The following is a 13,355-nucleotide window of genomic DNA, read 5'->3' as shown; positions in this document are numbered from 1 at the left end:
TCTTCTGCTGAGCATTTCAGATATACCTTGCTCTGTGTAATGCCCAGTGATTTTTCATTAGCTGGGAGCTGTTTTAGGGACATTTTACAGGTTAATGACTGTGGGAAAGAGAATAAAATCAAAACTGCAAGAACCCATTTTTGTCTCCATAAGCATTGCATTTTAAAATATGAGGGCTTGAGGACTTCTCAGAAGAGACTCTCACTACTGTAGTTAAAGTTATATGAAGTCTCTGAACCCTTAATCATCCAAGACTGGACCTAAGCAGTCCTCTTCGTTTGTAGTCTCTTTCAATATCTGCTTACCAAGGACAACAAGAATATCTTAGTCCACTAATTAATCTTTTTTATCACCATAGGCTACCGAGAAAGAAAGCTGATAAGATAATAAAGATGATTCATTCCTCAGAGTAGGAAAAAATAAAAAGAAAAAATTTAAAAGGTGCTAAATATGAGCTCTGAGTCTCAACACTGTCCAAGATGAGGCAAATGTCAACTCTTTCTTGCCTATTCTGCTTGCTATTTAGGCAGATCTCTTGAGCAAAACCAGTCATTTGGCTTCTCATTGTTCCAAAAATTAAATTCAAGAACAAATTGTTGAGGAAGGTTATTAGAATCTCAATCCTTGTAGACTCTTAGCATTAAGAGGGTGGCGTGTGTCAGTGGGTATATGTGCTTGAGGGTATATGGGGTAAACCCCATCAAATAGACTAGACAGGCAGATTGGAATTTTAAATGTTCTTGAGAAAATATAGGAAGAAAAAAACCTATAATATTAACAAAAGATGCATCAGTTGTCTTACTTGTAAAATGGGAGCACTGGTATAGATGACATCTCAAATCCCTTCCAACTCTAACTTCCTATAACTCTGATATGAACTGAGTTTATCCGTTTTGCTAAGACATCCCTGGCCATCTGGATTCTCTGTGGTGAACCCTCGGCTTATAATTTGACAATCTCAAAAAACAAATAAACAAAGTTTGTTTCCAGACTGACAGTGAAGGGCATGGAACTCTTAGTTTTATCCTGTGGGCATAATGAATGTTCCCAGAAGACCATGAAGCCTTCTTCATAAACCTTCTGATCTGCATGGGACCCTAAAACCTTGTAGTCCAATTCCCTCATTTTATAGGAGAGAAAACAGGGGACCCAGAGGGATGAGGTAACTTGACCAAGATCACTTGGCTAATACATTCCTCAGCCAGAACTAGGACTTGGCTCTCTTGACATCTAGACCTAAACACCCTATCAATCCTTTAACGAGGAAAGAAGGCTGTTAGGAACACAGAACATATATAACAAAATCACATAAGGACTCTTAAGTAATACACATATCATTTTGGAAACAAATCTTTAGGAATCAGGATTGTGGGACCTAAAAATAAAATGTTTATTAACAGGCGAGGCGTGGTGGCTCACGCCTGTATCAAGCACATTCAGAGGCCGAGATGGGCAGATCACCTGAGGTCAGGAGCTCGAGACCAGCCTGGCCAACATGGTGAAACCCCGTCTCTACTAAAAATACAAAAATAGCTGGATGTGGTGGTGCATGCCTGTAGTCCCAGCTACTGGGGAGCCTGAGGCAGGAGAATCACTTGAATCCAGGAGATGGAGGTTGCAGTGAGCCAAGATCACACCATTACACTCCAGTCTGGGCAAGAAGAGCAAAACTCTGTCTCAAAAAAAAAAAAAAAAAAAAAAAATGTATTAACAGTTTCTAATAATATAAAAGTTTCCTGTAAGACCATGGCAACCACTTCAGTGAGCATAAAATAAGATCTTAGCAATTTACTTTAAACTTGAAGAGCAATATCTCAATAAGAGTCATTAAATGTTAAAAACGTGTCATCCAGGGAGGAGGGAAATCCCTTAATCCAGAGATATGTGAAACTTGTATTGCTCGTATCTTAAAAAAAAAAAAAAAAAGTGGTGCAGGAGGACAGGGAGAAAAACAGGCAACAGACTATATTTACCAGTCCAGGCACTCACTGTTGCTGTCATATAACGGGCACCAGGTTGCTGGTACAAGGGGAAATAGAAGTGTCTAATTTCAAGGGAAATAAAGCAGGACCTAGGGAGAAGGAGAATAAATAATAAAAGATTTTTAGATGCTATATTACAATTTAGTTAATATTTTCATGTACAGAGAAAAGTTATCCTTTTAAATCTTCTACTTACCATCTCAAAATCTAGAACTTAGAATTTTCAAGATGCAAGGAAAAGAGCTTAGGAATTTTGCATAATTGAAAAGTGTGATCTAGCAAAACAGGAACCTCAAATTAAGCCATTACCAGAATTTGGATGAGACTATTTTTTGTATCTGCTTTTTGTTTGTTTTATACAGGCCGACTGTTTGCTCACTGTGTTCTGACTATTCCATAAATGTAAATTCACTCAGTGTGTTTATTGTGATTTCTTCGAGTCTGAGTTTCTGTGCTGGCTAAGCATTTAATAGAGGAAATTCAGAATAGGGAAACCTATTAGTTGTTCCAGTGCCTGCATAGGGAAACACCCATTAATGTCAAATTGGCACTATTTGTGAATAATGGTCTTCTTCATCATTGCCGTGTTCCAGACACAGTAGTGGTTCAGCTCAATTACTCACTGTTGCGGGAAATCTTTAATTAAACAAAGGGAAAAGGCTGCTAGTCCTACTAGAAATGGTTATATGTGCAGTGACACAGGAGAATCTACGAGCCTCTTTAACTGGAGGTGAAGAATCGTGGTTAGAAAGGCAGGCCCTGTGGTGGCCTTTCATTTTAGCAAAACGTAGTAATTATTAGGAGTAAAGTGACAGGGAGAAATGTAATTTCAAACTAATATAAAATACAGTTTTTATGCCAGAGATTGTGTGGCAGGAAAGAAATTTTTAACAGGAACCTCAAGGCCTGGATTCTATGCTATTAAATCACTGTGTCTGGAGCAAAGTAATTGCAAAATAAATATCTGTTAAATAAATTGCCCTTTGAGCTTGGGCAAGTTGCTGACTTCATCTGAAAAATGAGAGTGTGGGATTGTTATTGGTTCTCAAACCTGGCTCTGATTAGCCAAGTCACTCGGGAATCTTTTAAAAAAATACTGATTCAGTAGGGTTGGGTGGGGCTTATAAATCTGTATTTTTCTGAAGTTTCCTGGGTGCTTCTGATGCTGGACTAGGTTGGAAACCCCTAAACTAATTGAGATGACCACTAAAATTCCTCCCTAAGCAAAAGTCATAGGCTTGTGAGTTTAGGAGCTTGTGGGACACCTAGAGACAATATTGATATGTCAGAGATGGAGAATTTCCTTGCTTCAGCCCCACAGAGAAGAGGTGAGGTATACACAAAGCTGGTACTGTCTCACTGTGCTTTGCTCTGATGAAGTGTCCACAGGGGCCTATGAGCAGCCAGAGGTCTCTGGGGAAAACATGTGACTGTGCCATTATCTGCAAGAGTCAAAACAAATCGTCTAGATCCCAAAATGCCATCTGGGAGCATGTCATTTTCAAATGGCAAAGTTGTCTTCCTACTAATTTTCACTGTAACTAGCAGAGGTAAACGTAGGTACTTTTGAAAGCTGCATTAACTCTTTCAGCCACGGGATGTCATTTAGTTCAATAAAGTAGTTTTTATGCAATTTAATAATTGCCTCTGTGCACCCACCAGCATCCCTGTGGCCTGAAAGAGTTAATGCATTTTTTTCAGAATTACTGAGGATACATCTCCCTATGAAGTGAAATGGAATATTTGATTGCTGATATTTTTAATAGCACAATGTAAAGGAAAGAGCTTTTATAAGCAGGCAGGCACATTTTCTTTTTCACTAATCCAAGCTCTGCTGTTACCTTGTTGTAACACAACTTTTAAAAATATTATGAAATATCATAAATATGTAATAACCTTAAATGTGTTAATAAGTGTAATGCTTATTACAAATGAGGCTTTATTATTATTTATTAGTAGAATTAATAGACACAAGGCATGAAATAAAACTGAAATTATAGTCTTCCTCTAAACCTCAAAGGGTAATAAACCAAGCCCTTAAAGTAATTGTTTGAGGATTATGACCCATTTCTACTTCTAACATATATACTGCTTATTTAAAATGAGCCCTTGCTAAAGCCATATGGATTTTTAAATTTTTTAAGTAAAGATAAGATGAGCAGATCATGAAACCTGTTTTTATTAATCTGATGAACATTTTATTATACAAAAATATGTTAATCACTTTATTAAAAAATCTACATATAAATATTGGTGCTCCACCTTGCAAATATATAAGGGTAATTCCCCTAAATTACACTGAAAACAGAAGATTTGGTCTTGGGTCCTATTTTTGCTGCTTTCTGGGCAAGTTACTTAGTTCCTCTGGGCTTTAATTTGCCTAGCAATAACATGGAACAACAAATCTTCTTATCATTCTCAACAAATTTTATATGTTCCCCACTTACTTCATAGAACTACCCTAGAGATACAGTGAAATAGTGCTACAAGATTTTATAAGATTCTAAAGCTGTTACAGATGGTTAGAGTTGTTTTAAATATTGCAGTGGATTCTCATAGACACGTGTGCTGAAAAACATATTCCTTTGCCTGTTGCAGACAAGCAGAATGATGTGGAGATCCCATCTCCCACCCAGAAAGACAGGGAGAAAAAGAAAAAGCAGCAGCTCATGACCCAGATAAGTGGAGTGAAGAAATTAATGCATAGTTCAAGCTTAAACAATACAAGCATCTCACGCTTTGGAGTCAACACTGAAAATGAAGATCACCTGGCCAAGGTGTGTATAAGCTCAGGTTTTGTGCATGTAGCTCTCTGCTTTACAGCAGACGGATGACCGTATACCTTTTAGAAAACAGTAGGGATTGCTTTTGCATTATTGTGTTAGGAAGCTCATATGAAATGAGTTTACTGTGAGCAGTAAGGCCTTCTGAAAGCTGTCATTAGAGGAAGGTTGATTAAACATGAGACCAAGTCTTGGTGGAGAGCATGGATCTCTTATGCTGGTAGTTATTAAGAATGCCATTGTTGGGGCATCTGATGGAAGATCCTTTTTCCATACCAAAGGACCATTTTTTTTGTTTTGTCTCGAGTTAGGTTTGTTATGGACAGTTCATTATGAATGAAGAATCCTTCTGAAGGACATGGGGAAAATCCAAGGAAAGGTCAATAGGCAGGTCTCAATCATCCCAGAGGACATTTCAGGGACTGTATGCCGAGGACCAATGGGAAAATCTGCACTAATCGGTGGTGCTGGAAAAGAAATAAAGAGAAATTGACAGCACTGACTCTGGAGCCCAAACTCCAGTAGTGGAGGGAGGCATAGAAAGAATTCATACATCCTTTAGGAGGCCACATAAGGTGACTACTGAGGTCCTCTCAGCTTTGTGAGAATATGAAATGAGCTACTGTGAGCAGTAAGACCTTCTGAAAGCTGCCATTAGAGGAACGTTGATTAAACATTAGGCCAAATCGTGACGGAAAGCCTGGATCTCTTACTCTGGGTAGTTGTTAAGAATGAAATAAGTTGGTCCTTAAATCAGATAACCTTGGAATAATCTCACAACACAGGACTGAGTGATGTTTCTTCCAGGTCCATCTGTGGCCCAGAAGCCCTAGGATGTAATTTATGACTGGCATTCTTCATGACCTTTTACATTAAATTGGGTTGACTTATGCACATTCTGACAGCTGAGTCTTCCTGATCTGGCTTTCAGTGATGATAACCAAAGGGCAGAGGAGTTTTCCCTGAGACTGTTTTCAAGCTGTTACTAATGGGCCAGTAAGCAACAAGGGGAGAGACAGGGAAATTGAACTAGAGTGATCTCTGTTCACTTGTGGCCACCTTTGAAAGCAACGTTGGTTGAAGACTGATGCATGTCCAATATAGGTCAGCAACTAAATTTATAAATAGATACTCTCCTTTTTCTGAATAAAAAAATGTTCAGAAATTTGTAGCTATCATGAAGAGGACACACGACCTCCTAGGCAATTTAACTTTCAGATTTTCATGCAACCGAAGCACTCTAAGGAGACACTCTAAAGACTTAAGCAGCCAGTGTCCAAAAAGTAAATTAAAAGAATGAGGCATGTGAGCACAACTTTCCTTATTCCTAAATTCCTTTAAATTTTTAATTGCAGGAGCTGGAAGACCTGAACAAATGGGGCCTTAACATCTTTAATGTGGCTGGATATTCCCACAATAGGCCCCTAACATGCATCATGTATGCTATATTCCAGGTGAGTGAACAGGAGTGAATGCTGGCTTTCCAATTGGATGGCTCTTTATGATTTCTTTTTTCCATCCTACTTTTCTGATTTAACTTTCCTCCACTTTGGACATCTGCTTATTTATGTTCTAATCCATTTTACAACATAGGAAAGAGACCTCCTGAAGACATTCAGAATCTCATCTGACACATTTATCACCTACATGATGACTTTAGAAGACCATTACCATTCCGATGTGGCATATCACAACAGCTTGCACGCTGCTGATGTAGCTCAGTCAACCCACGTTCTCCTTTCTACACCAGCATTAGACGTGAGTAGTTATGATCTGTTTTGCATTCCTGCCCATCCTCCTTCAAAAATGCCATACCAGCTAGGTGTAGTAGCATGTGCTTGTAGTCCTAGCTACTCGGGAGGCTGAGTTGGGAGGATTGCTTGAGCCCAGGGGTTTAAGGTTACAGTGAGCTATGACTGTGACTGCTCCCCTGGACTCCTGCTTGGGCAATCCTGTCTCTAAAAAAAGTAAAAACAAAAAAAAAATGTTTTAAGTGCCTTACAATATGCAATATACTTACAAAATTAATGTAATTAGACCACAGTGCATACTTGAACTGGTTCTTTATAAAATGTATCACATCCATTAACTGAGCTATTTATAAAAAATGAATGACATTTCTACTTGCTTTGCTTTCTAATATCAGAGTAACTTTCCCTTTACATCTCTTACTATTAAAAGTATTTAACTATAAAGCAATTAACAGGATTTCAGGGCAGGAATCATGTCTTATTCTTCATTGTATTTCTAGTAAGGGATGCAATGTACCTCAAAATGTCTTGTTCAGTGTCTGGTAGATAGTATATTCTCAATATGCAATTACTTTTCTGAACTGCCCAACACCACCCTAGGTATATACAGAGCACTATATTCCCAGGGGGGCTATCGCAGAAATATAAAATACTCTCTATATTTCTTATTAGTAATAAGCATTCAGAGGCTTATTCTCCTAAAAAATTATAAAACTGATGCTGTGTATTGAAGAAATAGTAACTAAAAATCTAGAACAGAAGAATTAATAATGCTCAAACAAGGAGAAACAATATTCATAGTTTGCCATACCAATTCTGAGAAGGTGGCTGTAGCTCCTTCCTTCACAGATTAATGCATTTGTGTATATCAATATAATCAACAATATATGCAGCAGGTCATACTCTTACTTGACAAATGAAAATGATGGTCAAGTACTCCCAAAATGTGCTGGACCACTGCAGGAAGGGACTGGCCATGCCCTATCCAGCCTCACCTTTACAGATTCAGTTTGGAAGGTGAAAAAAGATTGGCCACAACTCTGTTGCTTGAGTTGCATATTTTCTAAGAAAAGAAATCCAAGAAATCTTGAGAAAGTGAGATGGAGCTAAGGGTGTTTGATCCCTCTGAAGGAGAGAAAGAGTACTGTTTTTATACTCTGTGTAAGTATCATAGAGTAAGGCAACACTATTTATCAACTGCCCAATGTTATTAATAGTATACCTACTGAGTGGCCAGAAAATGGCCATGAGTGCGGCAAACTTTTTAGAAAAGGGAGGGTTCAATGAGTGCTTGAGTAATGGGATTGGTCATTATAGGAGAGGTGGAAACTTGCCTCAAGCTGGCATTGGAAGGACCAGAAGATTTAACTAATCTCAGAGGATGAGGGAAGACCCTAGAATGAGCACCAATATATACATTATTAATCCTAGGTTTGAATCATTGTGCATGGGTGGGGGCAGACATGACATGACATGAAGGAATTGAGCAGTGGGGCCTCAGGTATCACTTCTTAGGAAGGTTCTCAAATCTTGCCCATAGTAAATGATTAGTGGATACGTGTTGAATGAATGAGTAATATCTAAAAGCTTGTGACCACACCATAAATTTCGCTTTGGGAAATAATTTATTGCTTATCTAATGAATCGGGAGTTTGGCCATTTTCTCTAAGTTATTCAGCTAACAGCATATGAAGGTTGTTATATCTCACAGCAGAGCCAGCCTGACTTGCTTCTTTGCTTCTTTGACTTGTATCTGCTTGTGTTACATAAGCACCATGCTGCTACACCACTGGTCCAAGAAACAAACATTAGATGTTGACACACTCCATGAGATTTGTGCTAATGTCTTCCCAAGCATCAGCCTTTAGGCTTGATGTGAGGCTGAGCTCTGGCCATCATTCCTTTCACGTCAGAGACTTTATGATGATGAACAGAATCTACATTTACTTAAATTAGTATATTGAGATATTACATAAATCAACAATCCCTCTCCCAACAAGGATAAAGTAGGATACTTTACAAATTAAACTGAATAAGCAAGATAGGCAAATTGGATGTGGAGTTAAATGTGTTTATTTGCCCAACAGGCTGTCTTCACAGATTTGGAAATCCTGGCTGCCATTTTTGCAGCTGCCATCCATGACGTTGATCATCCTGGAGTCTCCAATCAGTTTCTCATCAACACAAGTGAGTTCACCACTAGAACAGTCATTCCAGATAATTGTATGATTCACTGCTTAAGTTTTTTCCTCCTAATGTTTTCATTCTGGATAATCACAAGGATAATAGTGAGGCAATCCTTCCATTCCTCTCAAACTGGTCAGGCTTTTCGTGGATACTCAGTCCAGTCTGGCAACACAACGTTTGAGCTGCTTGGAGAACTTGGAGAGGGTCATAGGGGAGCCATAAAAAGTACTCAAAGTTTGGCAAATACAGTATGTAAGGAAAGAATAACAGATATGGAATTATTCATAAAGAACAAGAAAAGGTTTGGTGATCCCATGATAATGACTTTTGATATTATACAAAACTCCACACAGAACATAGTGACTTACTACTGTCCCTATCTGCTTGGGAAGCAGCCACAAATGTTAAATCTGCGCATGGGAACCTCCAAGCAAAAATGAGATGCTGTAAAAGGCACCGGAATGAGTTTCCACAGTTCAGAGGGAAGGGTCATTAAAAGTTCCACACATTTTCCTCCAACTGCATAGATTTGATCATGGACTAGGAGTAGCAATGACCTGAGTGACCAGGGGTGGTCTAGCCTTAGGATCCCAAGCCATACGCAAAGCTTTTGTCATGCTTAAAATGTTTAGTTTTCACACCTTTGAAAATCCTTTCATTCTCTCAAATAATGCACTATCTCTAAGTGCTGGAAATCTAAGTAGTTTGAGAATATTGGTTATCCCATTGTGGTCATGAATAACATCAAGTACTGACAGTTTCCTGGAAATGCTTTTTGAGCTACTTGCTGCAAAAGAGTCCAGATCATCAGTCCTTGACCTTTATCCAAAGAATATCTGAATGACCTAGGTTTGGAGTACACTGGATTCTTTTACTTCATTCTTCTATTGAACAAACAAAATGTTGGGGCACCTATGTGTCTGCATGGATTATATCAGTTGGTAGAGTGTGGTGTCATGAATCAATCCATATATAGGCCAGTTAGCTTCACACAGAAAAATGGTCTATCTACTACAGTCACCTATAGCACTGCAACATATAAAGCCTGCTTGTAGATCTGTGCCCTTGATCACAGGATGAACAAGAGTACTCATCAGAGGTTGTAACTCAGAGCACACTATTAAAGCAATGATATATGTGTAACAGAACCTGCAATTAAGTAACACATTACCACCGCTTGTCTGGTATTCTTGATTAAAATGTGGTTTCATAAGTCTGATGACCATATTCCCAAGCAGACTTCTGTCTAACAAAAGATGCCTTTGATTCTTCTATATAAAAGGCAGGCTGGAAGCTGCAGCTTAGGTTTCCAGATATTGCAATTTCTCGTGGAGAGAGCCAAAAGACAGAAAATTTGACATCAGAATTGTTCCAAAAAAGTAGTAATGTATAGTATCATATTAACAGAAAGCTCTAAAAAGTGATGTTATTTGGGTAAAATGAAGTTTTACATCAAACATTATCTTTGACAATCCAAAATTCACAATTGCCAGAGATTAGGGAGCATATAAAATGTGAATATACCTTGAGAATCTCATTACAATGCATGAAGTTTAGTGGTACTTTCACGTTGTTCTTTTCCAAAGTACAAAATTTTGAAGACACATAAAATAGGATTTAGGTGCTCAGGAATGCCCTTACCTAATATTAAATTCTTCATCTGAGATATAGAATGAGTAAAAGGATTTTAAAATACAATGAATTTTAATCACAGAGAAAGCTTATATACCAGTAGAAGCATTTTTTGCTTACAAACTGATGACTTCTGTTTGTAGAGGGCCACTGCTTCTCTAAGAGGAAATGACATGTGGCTGGTGGTTCTTGAAATAATTTGGAGAGAACTAGGTCTGATTTCACTCTGAGATAATGCCAACATTCAAATCATATCCCTTTTTAATTAAGTCATCATTTGGTCTGATTTATTAGATTCAGAACTTGCTTTGATGTATAATGATGAATCTGTGTTGGAAAATCATCACCTTGCTGTGGGTTTCAAACTGCTGCAAGAAGAACACTGTGACATCTTCATGAATCTCACCAAGAAGCAGCGTCAGACACTCAGGAAGATGGTTATTGACATGGTAAGACTTTAGCCTCTCTACGTTCCTCACTTACTGCCATTCTCTCTGATAGACTGAATTTATTAAAAGTTTTCATTTTCTTTTTACCCAAGGTGTTAGCAACTGATATGTCAAAACATATGAGCCTGCTGGCAGACCTGAAGACAATGGTAGAAACGAAGAAAGTTACAAGTTCAGGCGTTCTTCTCCTAGACAACTATACTGATCGCATTCAGGTATTTGATGAAAGTCTTTGATTTAACACAAAACCACACCAAACTAAGCTGAACAACAATTAGAAAAAGAAAACAAAGATAAATTCAGTTTTTGGTATATCCTAGGCTACTACTATAGCTTAGGGCTTAAAAACAAGCTAAGGAAAATGGACATTCAAGTTTATCCTCTAATTTATGAGGAAAAAAAAAATCCCTATTTGTGGAGTTGCTTATTAGGTCTATAAATAACTTGCAAAATCTATTTGTAATAGGGCATACGTGACTGTTGGTTCCAAAAGCTTGTGTTTGGATTTAAATCCCATTGACTTGAAGTTTGTTAAGTTTGTTTTGGATATACAAATTGCCATCAGCTGTTCTCTTTCCACAAGTGGAAAATATGAAGTTATCTACTTGGAGTAATTCTTTGCATTCTTTCCAAACCGAGAAAAGGAAATGATAGCAGCATCTGACCTCTAATGTTCCTTCCAATTTTTAAATTCAATGACTGTCAGTCTAAGAAGACACACATTTTCCCCTTTGGGACTCTATAAAGGTAAATAACTGACCCAGGCTAGCACCATTGTAATTCCATTTTTTTCGGTGCATATGTCATAATTATAATGCAACTAAAATGTTCTCGGGTTTAGTACCAAGCGTACTAGTATGAGAAGGATGAGATGTTCCGGCAGTATTTACACCTAATTTTATGGGATTTCCAAAAATTGATGATTTCAGGTCCTTCGCAACATGGTGCACTGTGCAGACCTGAGCAACCCCACCAAGTCCTTGGAATTGTATCGGCAATGGACAGACCGCATCATGGAGGAATTTTTCCAGCAGGGAGACAAAGAGCGGGAGAGGGGAATGGAAATTAGCCCGATGTGTGATAAACACACAGCTTCTGTGGAAAAATCCCAGGTATCTAATATGAGATTTTCAAAGTATTTGCGAGCTCTGCTGATTGTAGAGCTGGAGGGTTCTATTTAATTCCATTTTTCCAATAGAATATGTATATATGAGATGAGAAGGAGACAGTTACGCATTTTGTTCCATTATAGTCAGGACTCATGTGACTTCTCCATTACACTCAGTTTCACAGGGTGGGGATAAGTAGTCATCAGAAACCCATCAAAATTTGGACTACATGTCCCTAAATCATTTAGATAGTTGTCTCTGATGTTTGTAAATCCAGCTGAATGATCTGAACACTGGTGTCTGCTCCATCCCATCCCTCTGGATTTCTCCTTGCTCTGTCTTCATTTAAGAGCTCTGCTCCTCACCCTTGCTTCCAGTCCTCTGTTTTTATCTTCATCCTTAATCAGCCTACTGCGACCATCACCAGAGGCAGTCTCTTTTAACGTATAGTCAAAGCCCTGTCTTGTGTTCCCTCCTGGGATGCTTCTATGCTTTTGAGAACATGCTGACATTTTCCAGTTGTGTCCAAAGCTACACATTCTGTGTGTGCTTAGGACAGGGGATGATAGTCTGGAGGAGGTGAATACAGAAATGTCCAGATGCCAATAGCCGCAGAATATGCAGCAACGGAAAGTATCAGTATCCACACAGAGTTTTTTCAAGAAAACGAATGGGCTGAGCCAAGTGGCTGAGATTGAGAATTAGTTCATAGACTGTCCAAGATCTTTATCCCAAAAACATTTGGATTGTTTATTGTCAGTATTTATCCTCTTTCCCTACTACCTGGAAACCCCAAATTTGCATATACTTATAATATTAATGTACAGTTCCTTTGCAATTTTTATTTTGTTGCTTCTTAAAGAAACTCAACTAAATGAGTTTAAAAAAATCTGTGAAAGGGCTGGACACAGTGGCTCACGCCTGTAATCCAGGACTATGGGAGGCTGAGGTGGGCAGATCACCTGAGGTCAGGAGTTCAAGACCAGCCCAGCCAACACGGTGAAACCCTGTCTCTACCAAAAACACACAAAAAATTGGCTGGGCATGGTGGTGTGTTCCAGTAGTCCCAGCTACTCGGGAAACTGAGGCAGGAAAATCGCTTGAACCCAGGAGGCAGAGGTTGTAGTGAGCTGAGATTGTGCCACTGCATTCTAGCCTGGGCAACAGAGCACAACTTCATCTCAAAAAAAAAAAGAAAAAAAAAATCTGTGAAAGTGATCTGAAGTCTAATATGCTGTAAAAATGCAAGTTAACATTGTTAATGAGGGTCAATTCAAATAGCCCAAAGGCTTAAGTGGAACAAGATATGAATCAGTAAGGAGGAATAACACCATTTTATTAATAGCAGTGATGTTTTATGTTTATATGATGCTCTGTGCAGCATTTCACACATTTTCCATATATTATCTTACTTGGACCCCCAAACAGCCTTGCAAGATAGATAAAGCAGATATTTCTCCAG

The 13,355-nt window shown here is 38.4% G+C and overlaps 1 protein-coding gene across 3 annotated transcripts in view; it reads left to right on the top strand.

Annotated features, from left to right (window-relative positions):
- Positions 1 to 13,355, top strand: part of PDE4B (phosphodiesterase 4B) — a 592,970-nt gene that overhangs the window by 575,536 nt on the left and 4,079 nt on the right. For all 3 annotated transcript variants that reach the window (XM_017877178.1, XM_017877179.1, XM_017877180.1), the window contains 7 exons: positions 4,581 to 4,759; positions 6,121 to 6,219; positions 6,359 to 6,523; positions 8,604 to 8,703; positions 10,630 to 10,784; positions 10,877 to 10,999; positions 11,714 to 11,896. In XM_017877178.1, coding sequence (XP_017732667.1) covers positions 4,581 to 4,759; positions 6,121 to 6,219; positions 6,359 to 6,523; positions 8,604 to 8,703; positions 10,630 to 10,784; positions 10,877 to 10,999; positions 11,714 to 11,896 — 1,004 coding nt within the window. The remainder of the gene's footprint in view (positions 1 to 4,580; positions 4,760 to 6,120; positions 6,220 to 6,358; positions 6,524 to 8,603; positions 8,704 to 10,629; positions 10,785 to 10,876; positions 11,000 to 11,713; positions 11,897 to 13,355) is intronic.

This window comes from Rhinopithecus bieti, unplaced genomic scaffold (genome assembly GCF_001698545.2).
Source record: "Rhinopithecus bieti isolate Rb0 unplaced genomic scaffold, ASM169854v2 scaffold_6380, whole genome shotgun sequence".
Taxonomy (NCBI): domain Eukaryota; kingdom Metazoa; phylum Chordata; class Mammalia; order Primates; family Cercopithecidae; genus Rhinopithecus; species Rhinopithecus bieti.
The sequence above is the reverse complement of the archived record's forward strand: the minus strand, read 5'-3'. Positions and strand labels throughout refer to the sequence as shown.